General features: G+C 56.4%; 1 protein-coding gene across 2 annotated transcripts in view; it reads right to left on the bottom strand.

Moving 5' to 3' along the window:
- Positions 1 to 206: 206 nt before the first annotated feature.
- SCARB1 (scavenger receptor class B member 1) overlaps positions 207 to 17,543 on the bottom strand; it is a 67,590-nt gene continuing 50,253 nt past the window's right edge. The window contains exons 8-13 of one of the 2 annotated variants that reach the window (XM_039243179.1): positions 14,880 to 14,998; positions 11,525 to 11,598; positions 8,504 to 8,555; positions 7,339 to 7,485; positions 4,582 to 4,710; positions 1,010 to 1,096 (exon numbers count right to left, since the gene is read on the bottom strand). In XM_039243179.1, the coding sequence (XP_039099110.1) occupies positions 4,582 to 4,710; positions 7,339 to 7,485; positions 8,504 to 8,555; positions 11,525 to 11,598; positions 14,880 to 14,998 (521 nt within the window). In that variant the 3' untranslated portion in view covers positions 1,010 to 1,096. Of the gene's footprint in view, positions 1,097 to 4,581; positions 4,711 to 7,338; positions 7,486 to 8,503; positions 8,556 to 11,524; positions 11,599 to 14,879; positions 14,999 to 17,543 lie in introns of both variants that reach the window. The other variant, XM_039243240.1, reaches the window with a different exon arrangement.

Raw genomic sequence — 17,543 nt, 5'->3', positions numbered from 1 at the left:
AAAGAGAGAAAGAAAAAGGAAGGAAGGAAGGACGGGAGGGAGGGGGAGAGAGGGAGAGAGAGAGAGAGAGAGAGAGAGAGAGAGGCAGGCAGGGGGGCAGCCCAGCCCCTAGGAACAGCTACCAGAAAGGAGCTATGGACTACAAAAAGGCCAGAATTTTCCAGGAAGCCTGACTCCCCCACAAACAGCCTGCCACAGACTCAAACTTTAACTTTTAAAAAAGGTTTATTACTTCAATAGTGAGTTATTTTTTAAAAGATGATAAAACTCATTTCTCTCGCAGTAGAAAAGAGGCAGAGGCTGGCGCCCAGGCGGGGACGCATGGGTCTCCCACTGGAGCGGCCGGGCGCCCAGACGGATGGGGCTGATGGCCCGGGGTGGGGGGGGGGGCAGCTCCGGGCAGTGCCTCCCTCTCCCCGAACCGGGAGCGGCCGGCTCAGATGCAGGATGACGTCAGTTTAGCTGGAGGAGGGGCCCCGGCACCCCCCGCGGACTTGGGGACCTGGGAGCCAGCGGGAGCAGCCACTCACACCGCCCTCGAGGCCTGTGCGACGGTGCGTGGGGCCCAGCCCGGGGGGCGGGCCGCGGCCAGGCAGCTCCCGTGCCCGCATGGCTCTGGCACAAGAAGTCTGGGTTCCTGGGCTGGGTCCGGGGACAGTAGTGAAAGCCATGTCCCGCGTGGCCGAGCCACCGAGCAGGGACGGCGGTGTCTTGCGGCTGGCTGAAGGGGCACCGGGGACAGGTGGCCCGAGTTGTCAGGAGCCTGGGCCCACTGGGGGAGGGGACCCAGTGCCCGCGCGTTGTGGGCCACTCGGACAGGTTCCAGAAGGTTCCAGACAGTCCTTGTTGATGATGCTCTGAGTCTCCTCAGCAAGCGGCTCCATCCCTGAGTGTGTCTGCACACACCTGTGCACTCACGTGTGGACACGTGCCGGGGGTGTGCAGTGTGTGGACACGCGTGTGGCAACCAGGGGGCTCAGGCTTTAGGACTGGTGGGCTGTCCGCCAAGTGAATCCTGAAGAAGTGGGGTGTAGGGGCTGGGGAGCCGGTCGGGCTCCGTGGCCACGCTGGGCTGGCTCGTGACATCTCTGGGACCCTGTGGAGGGAGACAGGAGCTGGGTCACCAAGCCCCGGCAGGGAGCCCCGCCCACACCCCCAGCCCCGCCCACCGCCCTGCCCCCTCCTCTCGCCGCATGCACCCTCCGTGTCCCACTTATGAAGGTGGAGATGAGAAAAGGCTGGAGTGACATACAGACGCCCCTGGAACGCAGTTAGGAGGGCCCCTCCTCTCTCGCTAAACACGGTCTTGCCCTGCCCTCGCCCCATTTCAGAGGTGGGAAAACCGAGGCCCAAAGGGACTTGCTCAACACCGTGAGAAGGGCAAGGCCAAACCCCAGGGCTTACAGGCGGTACTGTTACCGCGGAAACTGGAAACCACCTAAACGTCCACCGACAGAAGAGATGCATTTTTAAAATATGGTCACAAGCCGGTATTGAACCTAGCCGGCCTTCACACACGGAACCTCGAGGAAGGGAAGGCGAGCGGCAGAGGGACCCGCGCACTGTGACAGCGCGGAGAGAATTTTGTTAATCGTCCATTGTTCGTGGAGACATTTATAGACTTAGAGGGAAAGAGCTCACGCACCAACTTCCTGACAGCGGCTGGCTCTGGGAAACGGTGAAAACACAGGACATAATGTTAACAATTACTGTTGTGGGGGCGCCTGGGGGGCTCCGTCGGGCAAGCATCTGACTCTTGATTTCAGCTCAGGTCACGGGTCCTACGGTCCTGAGTTCGAGCCCCGCGTCGGGTTCTGCGTTAACAGCGTGGAGCCTGCTTGGGATTCTCTCTCTCAATCTCTCTTTCTCTCTCTCTCAATCTCTCTGTCTCTGCCCCTCCCCTGCCCGTGCCCGCGCTCTGCCTCAAAATAAATGAATAAACTTAAAAATAAAAACCATTTAACTATTTTTAAAAAGTTAATATTGTTGAGTCCAGGTGAGAGGGAACATCAGATACTGTGATTTATCTACTCTGACATTTTTCAAAGATTTCTCAACACGTCCGTCAAAGACAGCAACGCTGCTAAGCTCATCCTCCCCCTGAGCCCTGAAGGAGGGAGGGGCCTCGGGGCCCAGCAGTCGTGGCGGGAACAGCGGGGGCTGCACACACTTGTGCCTTGTTCCCAAACCCCCAGGGCTCCCCCGTCCCGTGTCCCCACGCACTCTGGGCAGCACAGGGAAGGCCTGGACTCCTGAGCCTCTCCCTCCGGGACACCGGGCAGGGCCACCTTCAAGTCAGGGACGGGAATGGGGGAGGGTGGGGAGACCAGGCCAGAGTGAGACCAGCCTCACCCCCCACCAGCGCGGAGAGACAGCATGCGACACCCAGGGGTGGCCAGAACCTCAGCAACGTGGCCCAAAGAGCCACCACTTAAGAAAGCCTTGCTCCGAAGTACAAAGGGAACTAGATCTAGCCTGTGACAGGGGTCCTGGTCCGTGAACCAGACTCCTCCTCTTCCCACTTCCTTCCACTTTCATTTAGCTGAGGAACGAAGACTTTAATGGGAGAGAAGTCAGTGAGAAGGTAGGACAGGGCCAGGAATATTTCCCTGAAGGGCTTCCATGTATGGTCGTCCAAGATGTCCACTGCACAAGGGCACCTGGCCAAAGGGGCTGCAAATGGGTTGTCGGGCTCCATCTGCCAAGCCCTCTGCCCTAGAGCCGGCCAGGGACGCCCAAGAGTGGCCGTCTTTCTTATCGACCCAAAAACCACCCTTCTGGGCTCGTGAAGGCCCCGTTTCCTGCTTTCTCCCCGGCCAGGCCACCCTAAGACCACGCCCACGCCCAGGCACGAGGCACGGTGTGGGGCCTCCTCCAGGGACCCAGGCTGAGGCTCCGCGCAGGCTGGGGTCACCACCCCGGGATCTCAGCCCACAGGCCCTGGACACTGCGCTCCCCGAGGACACACGGCCGCAGGGAGAGCCGCGTCACCTGCTGTGAGGGCGGGGCTGCCTTCCACGGGGCAGGGCACCCCAATCTCTTGAGGTCAGAAACTTCCCCAATCAACTGAAAATCAGATTCCGGGGGCAAAACACGGAGGAGACCCCAGTTTTGGTTTTGTGTTACCGGGAAGAGGGTGGCAGAGGGCTCGGGGCTCACGGTCACCAGCCCCACCTGTGCTAAAAGGGGACCCCGCCCTTCTCTGGGCCTGAGGACCCCACCCCTGCACCCCGAGGATGCCATGCAAGTTTCGGCAGAAGGGAATGACAGCCAGGAGGCGCCAGGGGGCCAGTGAGGCCAAGCTGTACATGATAAGGCGCCCCCGAGGGGTCCTGGGGCACCAGAGGGAAAGGGGGACTGGTCTCCAAGCCCGGGGACTTGTTCTCAGGAGGACACCCTATTGACCAAGCTCAGCCCTGACGTGCTCGGGCCCGGCCTCCTAGTCCCAAACTGTCAGGAGGAGCCCCCAGGGCCTGGCTGGGGACACAGGCGGCCCTCCCTCCCCCTCCTCCCACCTGTCGGCGCAGACAGGCCCGCGGCCACGACGTTGCATTTTCTATGCTCTTTCCGCCCCCGGCCCTGGCGCACCAAGCCAAAGGGCCCCAAAGAGCAGGGCCGCGGCCCCCCCTCGCCCTGTGGCCCTCAGGAAACCCGAGGCAGCTCGGCCCCAGGGGCCCCAGGGGGCAGCACAGTAACAGCAGTTATCAGAGGTCCAACCGTACGGTGACTCATCGCCGCCCGACCCCAAACTCTAGGGCCCACCGGGCAGGCCGCGGCTCCCTGCGACCCCAGACCTCACGGAACCGGGGGCCGAGGAGCCGGGGACCTTCTCCGGCAGGAAGGTTGCCAGGTAGCATCGGGGCGTCCGGCTAAATGTGAATTTCAGGACAGGCGCGTCCCAGGATCTGCACGGGACACACCTGTCCTAGAATCTACTCGCCCTTCACCTGACATTCACATGAACCCGGGCCTCCTCTCCTTGTTCTGGTTTCCCGTGGGGGCGGGGGCGTGCCGGTGGGTCTGGTTTTGCTCCGGCTGGTAAACCTACCCTCCGGCTGAATCCTAGGTACCCAGTCGGTGCTCACTTGGTGCTTAAATTCCGTTTTCTTGGTCAGTCATTCCAGACTTATTGAGACTTAGGTTTCTCAAACGCAGGATCATCTACATCAGAATCCCCTTACTGCGTGGCGCGGGGGGGGGGGGGGGGGCGGGGCGTCCATTAAAATACAGCTTCCTGGGCTCCGTCCGTGACTCTATTCCAGGGGATCTACAGGGATGCCCGGAGGAGTCCACCCACGAGAGGTCTGAGAAGCGACTGTGGCCTGAACCTGGACCCTCCTTTTCTGAAACAACCTGGCAAATCGCGACGCCAGCCCACAGTACGCGATGGCCCCCCACGTCCGAAGGGCGGAGCACCCCCCAAGCAAAGCCTACGAGTACGAATCTATAGTCTGCAGACACTCCAGGTGAAGTTTAGGCTGAAGAAATGGGTGAGATCCAGAGTGGGCGGAGGTGCCAGAGGTCTATTTGCTACGGGAGGGGAGCGGGGGGCGGGGGGGCAAAGCGTTACCTGGTACCCACCTACAATCTTGCTTCTTGCAGCACAGAGCCCTTGGGAGCTGATGTCATCAGGGATTCAGAATAGGCCTGAATGGCCTCCTTATCCTTTGAGCCCTTTTTACTACTACTCCAAAATAAATAGCATTTCTCCTAGAAGATAACCAAGCTAATTTATAGTTGACTCTGCAGCCAAACACAAAAGGTTGATACGGTTCTTCAATGTCGAAAAGCAAAGAGCAGGATGTTAAGTCCAACAACCGTTAAAGACCGGAGAGGCTGAGATGGGGGGGAGGGGCCTTCACCAGAGACAGAAGTGCGGGTATCTTCGGGAAACACGCCCAGTGGGACAGACAAGCCCCACAAGGAAGGGGCTGCCCACCGGAACATTCTAGGCTTTGGACAGGAGCCAAGGTGGGGAGCCGGGCCACAGTGGACAGGAAGCAGCGGGCTGAGCAAGTGGCGTTTTGAATGGACCAAACACCAACTTTCTGTTAAAAGCCTCGCTACTTGAAAAGAACAACTCGAGAAGAAAAATTTCTCGTAACTAAAATATGCTGGGTTCACCAGCACGTGATGATGATGACTTTTTTTTTTTAACAATCAGGACAAATATAAAAACATGTAAGGCCTAGGGGTGCCTGGGGGGGGGCTCGGTCAGTTAAGTGTCTGACTGCGGCTCAGGTCATGATCTCTCAGTTCGTGGGTTCGAGCCCCGCGTCGGGCTCTGTGCTGACAGCTCAGAGCCTGGAGCCTGCTTCAGAGTCTCTCTCCCTCTCTCTGACCCTCCCCTGCTCGGTCTCTGTCTCTGTCTCAAAAATAAATAAACATTACAAATTAAAAAAACAAAAAGGCCTAACCCCTGCTAAGTACCCCCCCACAAAAATATGTAACGGAATAAAGTTCCGTGATTTGGCCTCCGTGACACTGCAGGGACTGCGTCCTCAGTGAAAACAGCCATCCTGACTGCACCAGAGGCGCCGCAGCCAGCGACCTCGCACGTGCGCCCTCTCTCCTCCCCGGCCTGCTTCCCATGGACACTTAGGGGACAGAGGGGACAGAAGGCGGAGCCCCCTCCCCTGGCCCGGACCCTCACCAGCTAGTCCACCGGGTCCCCTGCCTGGGGCGGTATGTCGTCACTACTGGGCACAACCAAGGAGGTCGCACAGGCTGGGGACCTGGGCTTCTGGTCCCTTCCGTCCCCCCCCAGCAGAGATCAGTCAAAAAACTACAGGGAGTCCTCTTGTGCTCCCCGGAGCACCAGGTCCGCTCAGCCCGGTCTCCCCGGGCCCCCGACAGGCCGCTTACGCCCATCGGTCCCCAGAGGCTCAAACACCTGGGCGCTGGCACAGTGACAGCTCCGGGGCCTCGGCACCCTGGCACCAGTGCCAACCTTCCTCCCCCAAAGGATGTGGACTTTGGAAGGTAAGTCGGGTTAAGGGTCTGAAACCAAAGTGAAGAGCCCGGGAAGGTCTGTCGTTGCCCCAGCAAGCGAGCAAGCGTGCAAGCCGCCCCAAGGAGGAGAGCGCAGAAGAGCTGTTGGCCCCAAAGCTGAAGCGAGAAAGCAGGCGCTGTGGGGGCCCCAGGGCCCTCCCACACACCTTGCCCATCCCTGCCTCAGGGCCTTTGCACTGGCCATTCCTGGGCCTGGGGCAGTACTTCTGTGACTGTGTGCTGAGTGCCTCCTTAGCATTCACACCTCAGCCTAAATTCTGCCTCTTCAGAGGAGCCGCTCCTGACGCTCTCGTTAGCTGTCCCCAGCGCTCTGGAATAAATTCTATGCTGTCCGGTCCAGGAGCCACATACAGCTGTCAGGTCCTTACAATGGGGTGAGTCTCAGGGCGCCCAGGGGGTGCAGCCAGTTAAGTGTCCTACTCTTGATATCGGCTCAGGCCATGATCTCGCTGTCAGGAGATCAAGCCCCGTGTCAGGCTCCGTGCGCTGGGCACAGAGCCTACTTGGGATTCTCTCTCTCTCTCTCTTTCTCTCTCTCTCTCCCGTCCCCTGCTCTCTCTCTCAAAATAAAGACATAAACATTTAAAAGTAAATAAATGGGGTGAGTGTAACATAAGTGTAAAATACACAGTAGATTTTAAAGACATAACATGAAAAAAATAATATACGATACGGTTATGTTTGTATTTTTTTCATATGAGTTACATGTTGATATGGTCAGATTTTGGACCTATCCAGATGAAACAAAATATATGATTAAAATCGGTTTCTTTTTACTTACTGTGGCCGTTAAAAAATTTGGATTTAAAATCCCACACGTGGCTCGTGTAGGCCTACCGGACAGCACTAACTTGCCACATTTCCCAGCGTCTGTATCATCAGCGAAATTATCCTTTCTGTTTGCTTGGTTTCCTTCTGTCTCCCCAACAGGGACAGCCCGGTCCCCCGGGGCAGGGACGCTGTCTGTCTCCCCAGGCAGTACGGCCTGCTCCTGACAGAGCCTGGCCCCAGCAGGGGCTGCCCTGGTGAACACACCAACCCAGCACCAGGTGTCAGTGCCCAAAGCCCCTCCCAGGGGGAGTCCCCAGGCCCCGGGCCGGGCGGGAGAAAGGGGGGAAATGCAGGACGCAAGAGAGGCGAGGACACAGGGTGAGCTCCCCTGCCCCAGGCAGAGGCGCGGGACCGCTGCCCAAGGTGGGCCCCGAGCCAGGCTGTCCGCGGGAACCCCGGGAGGGGCGGCCAGGGGAACCCCATCCGTGTCCCACCGACCCCCAGCAGGCAAGCAGTGGGCCGCGGGGCCCGGGCCACGCGCTAGCCACCACCTACCTGACTCCGGATCTGGTGGATGATGGGAATGAGCAGCAAGATGCCGCCCAGGCCGAGGAGGACGTACTGGGCGTACTGCAGCACGCTGGGCACCACCACCAGCTGGGTGTAGAAGGTCTGCAGGGGCCGGCCCTCCATCGCCCCGCTCTGGGGACGGAGAACGACAGGCTACCGGGCTGGGGCCACACCGGGCAGGTCCGGGACGCAGACGCCACCCCACGCCACACCCGGGCGCCCCACCCCCCGCCCATCTGGGGACTACTCCTCCCCCAGCTTGTGATGGAGCCTGTGGGGGCCTCCTTTTCCTCGGGGGCACACGCGGGACATTTCCCAGACTCCCTTGCAGCTGGACAGGACCACGGTGATCACGTTCTGGCCAATGGTACGTGGGCCCCGGATGCTACGGGCCTGGCTCACAGACACCTACCAGCGGATTCTCTTAATTCTTGGTCCTAATTCCCTGAACGGGAGGGGTTCTGAGGCCCTGGAGGAGGGCGGGACCAAAGCGGAGCTCCGCCTCCCACAAGGTGCCCCGCCTGTGAGGTGAGCTCTGCCCCGTCTGAAACAAGTTGGCCAGAAGGAACCCCCAAAAGCTGGGAGAAGGAAAAGTTCTAGTGAAAACCTGACACGCCGGGGGCGCCTGGGTGGCTCGGTGATCATGATCTCACGGTTCATGGGCTCGAGCCCCGTGTCAGGCTCTGTGCTGGCAGCTCAGAGCCTGGAACCTTCTTCGGATTCTGTGTCTCCCTCTCTCTCTGCCCCTCCCCACTTGTGTTCTGCCTCTCTCTATCTCAAAAATAAATAAACATTAAAAAAAATAAAAGAGAGAGAAGCTGAACTCTGGAAAGCAACTTCCCTCCTCTCAGGAGAAGTGGTCAAGAGCATGTACAAAATTACACCCTGGACCAGAGCCTCACATTTCCATGCAGCCTGTCTTCCTCATCTCAAGCGATCCTTTCAGCTCCGTGGGATATGTGATATAAAGCGCCTGGGCCTTCTGAAGCTTCTAACAGATGGTTCTACACCCCAATTCCAGCTGCCAGCCCAGCCTCCCCTCCCCAACAAACAGCCGCCCCCACCTGCAAAGCCCACACTGGCCCCTCCCGGGGGCCCCAGACACCACGCCCAAGGGCACCCATGCAGGCAACGTGAGGCAGCCTCTCACCTCTTCAAACCACATCAACGGCAGGACCACCGGCTCGATCTTCCCTGTTTGTCTGGAAATCAGACCAAAAAAAGCGAGTTTATGCCAGGCAGCTTTGGCTCCAGGGTCGGGAGGGATTTGATTTTGCAATGACTGGATCGGTGCAGGCTTGAGGAACGGGTATTTCCTGGCAGGGAGCAACTTGGCAATCTGCTAGTGTTCTTTTGAATTAAAAACTCTCGTCTCCTACGTAATTGGTGGGGGTGGCGTGGGGGGTGCCAGTGACCTGGCTGGTGTCCACTCGTTCCTTTTAGAAACAAAAGCCCACATTTATTCAGGATGGCAATGCACCCAGCTAACTAACAAGAGCGCTTATGCTCACCTCTTGCTTTCCTTTGGAGAATCTGGAGTCTGGGCTCGTGCCAGACGGGGCCCATGTGACCAGGCCCCAATAAACACCCCGGGCGCTGAGTCTCTAATGGGCTTCCCTGGTAGAAAACACTTCACACGTGTTGTCACAACTCAATGCTGGAGGAATTGAGGGCGTCCTCTGTGACTCACCCAGGAGAGGGTTCTGGAAGCTTCTGCCCAGACTTGCCCCCACGCACCTTTGCCTTTGCTGATTTTGCTTGAATCCTTCCGCCATAATAAATCACAGCCACAAGTACGACTATGTGCTGGGTCCTGTGAGTCTTCCCGCTAAATCATCGAACTTGACAGTGGTCTTGGGGACCCCCGACACAATACTGACTAGCTAACTGTGTGACCGTGGGCACGCGACCTCCCTCTCTGTGTCTCCTCTGTACAATGGGGGCTACACTGGCACCAAATGCTGTGAAAAGCGCTCAGAAGAACATCCACCCTGTAGAAACTGCTCCAGGTTCAGAACTAGCAAACAAATGGGCGAAAACGTCTGCAGCCTCACCGTTTTGGGGTCTGCTTCAAGAAGGCACAGCCAGACAGAGGGGGGAGGGACCTCACTAGGGGGACAGAACCAGAGTCGGCATGGATGGCCCAAATCCCTCAGTCACCACTCTCCAATCTCTCTTGGGCTGCCCGCAAAGTGCTTTCGGCAGCTGGGTCTCTGCCTTTTTCCCACGCCCGCTGCCCATGGGGTGGCGGGAAGCACCTTGGTTAGACCGGCCCCCTCGAGGCCACTGCTCTGGCCCGAAGGGGAGGTCAGACAGTTGTGTCGCCCTGTCCTGGAGAGACTGGCACACAGAGGCCCAGAGAGGGCAGGGTAGAGGCCACGGGTCACCAACATGCAGAGTCCAGCAACCCGGCCGTGCTGCTGGCTTGAACAGCGTTTGCCAAGAATTCAAATTCACTTCCAACTGGTGAAAATTAAGAGAGCTCGTGTTAAAATCCAGATTTTTGTTTTTTGTTTTTTAATTGTTTTAAACTTTATTTTTTTTTTAATTTTTTTTTTAATGTTTTATTTATTTCTAGGAGAGAGAGAGAGAGAGAGAGATAGTGAGCAGGGGAGGGGCAGAGAGAGAGGGAGACACAGAATCCAAAGCAAGCTCCAGGCTCTGAGCTGCCAGCACAGAGCCCAACGCGGGGCTCGAACCCACGAACCATGAGATCATGACCTGAGCTGAAGTCGGACCCTTAACCGACTGAGCCACCCAAGTGCCCCAAAATCCAGATTCTCAAAAATGCATTTGAAAGTGCACCCGATGGGGCCCCAGCGGACATGGGCTCCCCGGTGCTGGGGCGGGGCTGCTCCTCCCGCCCAGCCTTTCCTAGTCACCTGCTGGCCCCCCTCAAAGTGATGCGGGCCCCAGAGTCCGAGGCCGGGGGAATCCCTGTGCCACTTCACCACCTTGCAAACCCTCCAACAGCCTCAAAATGCACAAATAAAAAGCCAGGCCGGGAATGAAAGAGAGGATCGCATTCTTTCCAGCTGAAAGGCATTTTACAGAAAAGAGATGCTCACATTCCTGGAGCCCAGGAATCTCTGTAGGGGAATCTTTTTTTTTTATGAAACTATTCCAAATATGCTTAAAAAACAAAACAAAACACAGAAGCCAGGCCCTACCATAACGACTAAACTGGTGCAGCCCCCCGCCCAGCCCCGTCACAGCACCCTGTCCTAACCAGAGCTGGCGCGGACACGGGGCCGAACGCTCCCACGCTGCCTGCAGGAAGGTCAACGGGGCAAACCAGGCCGGGGGGGCCTCCAGCGCTGACCGTGGAGTTCCCGCGTGGCCCAGCACGGGGTCTGCCCCAGGTCCGTACCCAGCAGAGTTGAAAGCCTCCATCCACACAGAAGTATGCGTGCACGTTCATTGCGTCATTACTCGTGACGGCTAAAAACGCGAAAGACCCAAATGTCCACCAACTGATACGTAAAGCATGCCCTGTGCGTTCAATGGAACAGGATTCGGCCATAGAAAGGACGCTCAGACACCTGCCACAGGATGAGCCTCGACGACATGATGCCGAGTGAGAGAAGCCAGACACAAAAGGCCACGTAGTCTCCGATTCTATTTATAGGACGTGTCAGGCAGAGGCAAATCCACAGAGACAGAAAGTAGATTAGGGCTGACAGGGGCCGGGGGAGGGGGAGGCGACTGATAACGGCCACGGGTCTCTTTGGAGGTGACAGAAAGGGTCTAAACCTGACTGTGAAGACACTGCACAGCTTCGTGGATATGCCACACGTCGCCGAGCCGTAGGCTGGCCAAGGGCGAGTTTTACAGCGTGTGATTTATATCTCGATAAGGTCGCGATTCAAAACAAAAACAAGACAAGACAAAAGAAAATCAGGGCTTAAAATATTCCTCCCATAAAGCAAAGAGTCACATTTTAAAATGCCGTCTGGCAAGTTTCCTTTTTCAAAGACTTGTTTTTTGCCAGGATTTAAATTTTTTTTTTCTCAATCTTCTGTGGAGTGGGAAATGGCTCGGACGGAAGAGTCTGGTGGATCCGGGGGATTCCGGGGCAGGGACCAGCCCGCAAATCCAGGAAGCCCGTCCCCCTCCCCACGAGCTGGGCCCTGGGGAAGTCACCGCAGCCCCAGCGCCCGGACCCACTCACCCGATGCCTTTGATGGCCTTGATGTAGAGGCTCAGCTGTAGCTTCACAGAGCAGTTCATGGGGATTCCGGTGACCTGAGAAACAGCGCATTGAGGGGCCGGGGTTCTCGGGAGCCCCGGGGACGCCTCCAAACACCCGTCCCTGGTCCCGCTCCACAGGGCGGCCGTCCGGTTGAGCTGCCCGGGGACGGGGGCCTCCCGCTGGCTCCGAGCCCCTCCGGACGAACACACGCTTCCCCAACGGCTCTTCTGCCCACGTCGCTTCTCCGAGTGCAAATGACATTTCTCACCCGTTGCCCCCCGACCCCGCGCATCCTCCAGACCAAACAAAACAGACTCGCGTGTGAAGAAAGTCACTTTCCTCTTGAGTCACACAACTTTCCCGCTGACTGTCTCAAGCCCAACGACACTTCTCCCTTGCGTTCATTTTCAAGGCTGCCGCCTTTTCTCTGAGAAATTTTTCATTTCCGACGTGAGGTAGTGACCGGAAACTCCTTTCGGGTGCAAACCTACCTTTTTCTCTTATGAGATAATTGTTTAAAGCAGTGAGGAAACAGCAGGATACACACGTTATGACCAGACTCGGGGGGCGGCTCCGGAGCAGGAACCGAGCTCTGAGGCCAGGAGGCCAGGAGGCCAGGAGGCCGGGCCGTCGCCGAGCTGCTGAGGCCGGGAGAGCTCGAACCGAGAACCGACAGGGTGGGAGTGAGTCCACCCGAGCGTGGAAAAGAGACAACGCAGCAGGCCCAGGCCGCCCTCCTCAGAGAGGCCCGCTGGCCAGGCTGGCCGGTGGCTGGAGGCTGGGAGCCTGGATTTCGGGAGCCCCCCTAACCGATAAGGGGGGGCTCACCGTGCCTGGACCGTTTGTACAAGCTTCGTGATTTATGCCGCCCGTCAGCCGTCCTGCGGGGAGTCTGGAAGTTTGGAAGGGACCAGGCAGAGGGTGCCGGTGGGAATAGTCCTCGGTAAACACCAGGGCACTGTCTCTAACGGGCTTCCCTGGGGCGACACGCCTCACTGCTGGGGGAATTAAGTGTGTCCTGTGTGGCCACCCCGGGAGACGGTGCTCCGTGTCCTTCCTCTGGAATGAGCACAGCCGTGCTGAGTCCTGGGTCTCCTGCTCGCAAATCGTGGAACGCGGCGGTGGTCTCGGAGATCCGAGCACAAGCTGCCATCCCCTCCGCTTTCTAGAACAGACTCTGCATGCCGGGGTCTCCACCCAGGCCACTTCCTTCCCCAGGAAATTTATTTCCTTCCCTCACTGGCCTGCTTCTCCAGTGTGGTGGGGCCACTTCTCAGTGGGCAAACCCCCGCCGTGGCCGGCACCGCACAGGACAGAAGCGCGGCCCCGTGAGCTCGCGCCCATCGCCACACCCTTCCCGGCTTCAGGGCTGGAAAACCGGCCACCTCGGCAGCAATGCCAGTGCGTATTCTATTTTGGGGGCTGATGCTTCACAGCCAGCAACCTGGGCCCAGGCTCTTTCTTCCTCCCCAAAAGTGCCCAAATCAAAAACCAAAAAACGAAAGGAGGGGGCGCCTGGGTGGCTCGGCTGGTTGAGCGTCCTACTCTTGATTTCGGCTCAGGTCATGATCCCAGAGTTGTGGGATCAAGCCCCGTGTTGGGCTCTGCGGTGAACACGGAGCTGCTTGGGATTCTCTCTCTCCCTCTCTCTCTCTCTGCCCCTCCCCCTCACCTCTGCTCACACACGTGTGCACGCACTCTCTCTAAAAAAACAAACAAGCAAACAAACTTCAGAAAAACGAAAGGCCACTTCCTTTCCCCGCGTGCCACCAGCCGACCCAAAACAAAAGAAGTAGACACCGGCCAACGTAGCTGCTGCTGCAGACACATGCTGGTATCTGCCCGGCCTCCCGACCCTCGCCTATTTCTCAACACAGGCGGAAAAGGGAAATCCACGCACTCAGGTGCGAGTCACCAGTGAGGACAGACAGAGAGGGTGCCCTTGGCAGATTCCCCCGAAGCCAGCAGAGAGAGGCAGTAAAGTAAATGAACTAAAAGAGAGAAGGCGGACAACCCCATTACCTTTATAATAAAAACCTCTTAGCAGCTGATTGAAATGTTAAGACAATGTGGCAAAGCCTTAACATCTCTAACAAGAACGAGCTTCAGCAGAACACATAATATATTAATTTTAATTACTACCAATTTAAATAATTAATGCCAACCTCATTAAACTTAACCAGACATTAGCACGGGACACGAGGCGGGGGCATCAGAAGGACTGTGTTTGAATTCAGCGTGGCCTCGTACTTACTCTCATTTATCAAAACTGTGCCTGCGGAGATACCAGGACCTCTACACTAACTGCCAGCAGCCAAGCAACGAACGGGACAGAATGGATCTGTCCTCTGTGGAGGCAACAATCCCATTTATGAGTTGTGTCGCTTGCCCTATCTGGGCCATGCTCTCCCCATCTGTACAATGGGAGCAGCAATGCTCACCGCCCAGAAGATTGTGCAAATTTACTGAGTGGCTGCATGTGAAAGTATCTAGCTGGTGTCTGGGTCATAATGAGCGTGCAAGCACTATTTGCTGGATGTGAAGCGCATGGGGTCGCATTTGACCTCACTAGTCTGGGTTCTGAGTGAAAAGAGAAGGCGGGGAGGGGGAAGATGGAGTGCCAGAGGCTGGTGGCGCTGGCGGGTTGAGTCAGGAGCTCAGAAAGTCTGAGGAGGACGCAGAGAGACGATGTGGAACAATGTCAGGCACAAGAGGTTTGAAAAAGGCCCGTGGGGAAGACCAGGAGTGTCCATGCAGGAAACAGAAACCCACAGGAGTTTGTCAACGGTGAAGGCCACCAGGCCCAAATGGGCACATTTTACAGTGACACAGATACTGGGAGACAAGGCAATCAGGTAAAGATAGGCCCACAGGAGGGCCACCTGTGTGGGTCTGCTACCCTCTTCTCTTGGTCCCCACCTGCGGACAGAATGCCATAAAGGACAAATTCCCCAGAACCCAGTTTATCTGCGAGGCTCTCGTCGAGGATCTTTATGATATGTTGGCACGGTCAGAGGGCTATTCTGGCTAATTGGCATGCTGATAATTTTCATTAATTTACTGTCTTATGGTCCTTTTAGAAAGACAATTCCCTCGCAAAGAGATAATGAATCCCTTGAACTATGGAGTCAGGGCAAAGTAGCGACCTCTGACAGCTTGATATTGCAGAAGCTATCAACGCCAACGAAAGTCAGGCTTCCCATCACCCCATCACCCCCACCCTCCACCCCACGGCCAGAAGAGCTCAGTGCCTGGGGGTAGGGAAGGGAGCCAGGCTGGCACCAATGCGAAATCTCCCACCCTGCTCCCCACAGGCTGACAGGCAGGGGCTCACCGGATGGATGTCCAGGAATAAGGAATGTTCCTCTTGGTTGGGGTGGAGGCCAAGCACCGCTTCTGCCAGCATCGGGTCGGCGTTGTAGAAGTGAGGATGGGAGAGAAACAAGGGTGCATCTAGAAGGCAGAGGGGTGGAGGGGGTGTGTCAGACAATGGAGAGAGTCAGCACATCCACGGTTTGCTTCTGGCCAGGCTCAGGGGATGAAACAGAGCCGCTGCCTGCAGAGCACACGGATGATGACAAAATGCAAACGACAATAACTAGACAGAATCCCTTCAGCCTGTAAATGTCTATCGAGGGCCCACAAGACGCCAGGCACTGGGAAGAGACAAGCTCTGTATCCCAGGGATGGTAACGGAAGAGCTGCTGATGCAGGTGAGGAGATCACAGGAAGGAAGGGAGAATGGTTAAAATTCGCCAGGCAGGGCAGTCCAGGGAACGGCACTTCAGGTGAAAGGAATGGCAGAAGCAAAGGCAGGGAGGTGGGGAATTGCACGATGCACGTGGACCAGACAGTATGTGGAGGAGAATTATAGGAGTTGAGGAAAGAAAGGTAAGTCGAGGCCAGATCTGAACTTGGGTAGGGAAAGGGCATCTTGATCACCAAGCCAAGCAGCCCAGGCTGTCTTCTGCAGGCCACATGGCAACCGTCAGAGATGCTGAGGTGTGCACACCTGTGGCCAGGTCTCCCTAACGTCCATGGGAAGGAAGAAAACACACCTGCCTCACTCCTCTCCCAGCAGTGGGTCTGCGGAACGGACGCCAGCGAGTGTGAACAGGGACTGACTTGGGCCCCTCTGTGTGAGAAATTCACATCTAGAAACATGAGGCTGAACCTCTCTATCAACAGATCAAGCAAGGCAAATGCCAGCGCACCCTTGGATGCTCCGGACAACGTACAGAGAGCCTGATGGACAATGTGCTGTCGAGGAAAAGAATGAGTCTCTCTCAAAACCCCATGAGGATCCAGTACAGGCAAATTCTAGAGACAGAACGCAGACTGAGCTCGCCAGGGGTTAGGGGAGGGGAGATGGAGAGTGACTGGTAATGGGTGTGGGATCTCCTTTTGGAAGGATGAGAATGTTCTCGAACTAGACAGAGATGGTAGGTGCACAATGTTGTAAATGTGCTCAATGCCACTGAACTGTACATTTAAAAAAAAAATTTTTTTTAATGTCTGTTAATTTGAGAGGGGGGTGGGGATGGGCAGAGAGGGGGAGACAGAGGACCCAAAGCACGCTCTGTGCTGACAGCTCAGAGCCTGGAGCTGCTTCAGATTCTGTGTCTCCCTCTCTGTCTTCCTGTCTCCCGCTTGCACTGTCTCTCTCTCAAAAATACATAAACATTAAAAAAAAAAAAAAGAATAAAAATCTTTTGGGGCACCTGGGTGGCTCAGTCGGTTAAGCATCTGACTCTTGATTTGGCTCAAGTCATAATCTCACAGTTCATGAGTTCAAGCCCTGTGTTGAGCTCTGCACTGATGGATCAGAGCCTGCTTGGGATTCTCTCTCTCTCTTCCCCTCTCTCTGCCCCTCCCCTGCTGGTGCACTCTCTGTCTCTTTCTCAAAATAAAAAAATAAACTTTAAAAAAATAAAAATCTTTTAAAAAGACAGATGTGTGCTGGAAAGGCCTCTTAGCATCCAGAGATCTCTGCTGGGGGTGCCTGGAGTGAGGGTAAGGGTCTGGGAAAACAGGAGGCCTCTCCCCCAAGTCAGTCAATGGCATTGAAAGGCACCTCCTTGGGCCTTCGAAGTGACCTCGAGCATCCCCAGACACAGCGCCCCACATTTTGGAAAACCTCATTTCCCATCTCCCCATCTCCGCCGTGAACAGACCACCAGAGCAAACACGAAGACCCCCGTCTCTATAGACCCTCAGTAAAGGGGGAGCCACCATGCCAGGCCCTTGAACGTGGCGAATCTCAAACAAGCCCCCAGTGTGCGTCCAAGCCTGCGGAAACCTAAAGTGAGTGGGCCCAATGTGCCGTCACTTGCCTCGGTCGCTAAGCAAGCCTGATTTTTCCTGCCACACATGCATGTGCCCCTTGCTATTTTATTTCCAAACAGCATGGGCAATACGCAGGCGGCCTTTTATCGCTTTATGGTGCACCCAGCCAGGCTGAACTGCCCAGGATCGCCAGATTACGATTAAGAGGCTCTGCTGAGCACGTCTGAGGACCTTACACAGCACAAGGTCGGAGGAAGACTCTCAAGTCCTTTGCGTCCAAGAAATTTTCAAAGCCCTACAGGGAAATGTGCGCTATTTCTTATCTTCAGACAAAAGGTCACAGAAATGCAGACAGAGCTGTGCCGAGAGACATGTACAGTAACATGCCCGGCCGCTCGAGGCCAATGGTCAAACGACAGGGACTCAGATGCCCGTGAATGGCAGAAAAGATAAGGAAGCAGGTGTGTTTCCGCAATGGCCTTCTAGACAGCAATGAACACAGTGCTTACAACACCCCTAACAGGGAGGGGACCTCATCAAGGCAATAGTGGGTGAAAGAGGCCAGGAAAAAAGAATAAAGGAGAATATGTTGTGGGCAAGGCCGTGCTGCTGGCCAGTGACTGGGAGGAAACGGGGGGCGGGGGACCCACTCCTGTGCTGTTTCATCATCTTAGAGCTGGTTACATGGGTGAGTGCACTCTGTAGAATTTCA

This window comes from Hyaena hyaena, unplaced genomic scaffold (assembly GCF_003009895.1).
Source record: "Hyaena hyaena isolate Hyena2069 unplaced genomic scaffold, ASM300989v1 scaffold_0, whole genome shotgun sequence".
NCBI lineage: Eukaryota > Metazoa > Chordata > Mammalia > Carnivora > Hyaenidae > Hyaena > Hyaena hyaena.
This window is presented reverse-complemented; position numbering and strand designations above follow the sequence as displayed.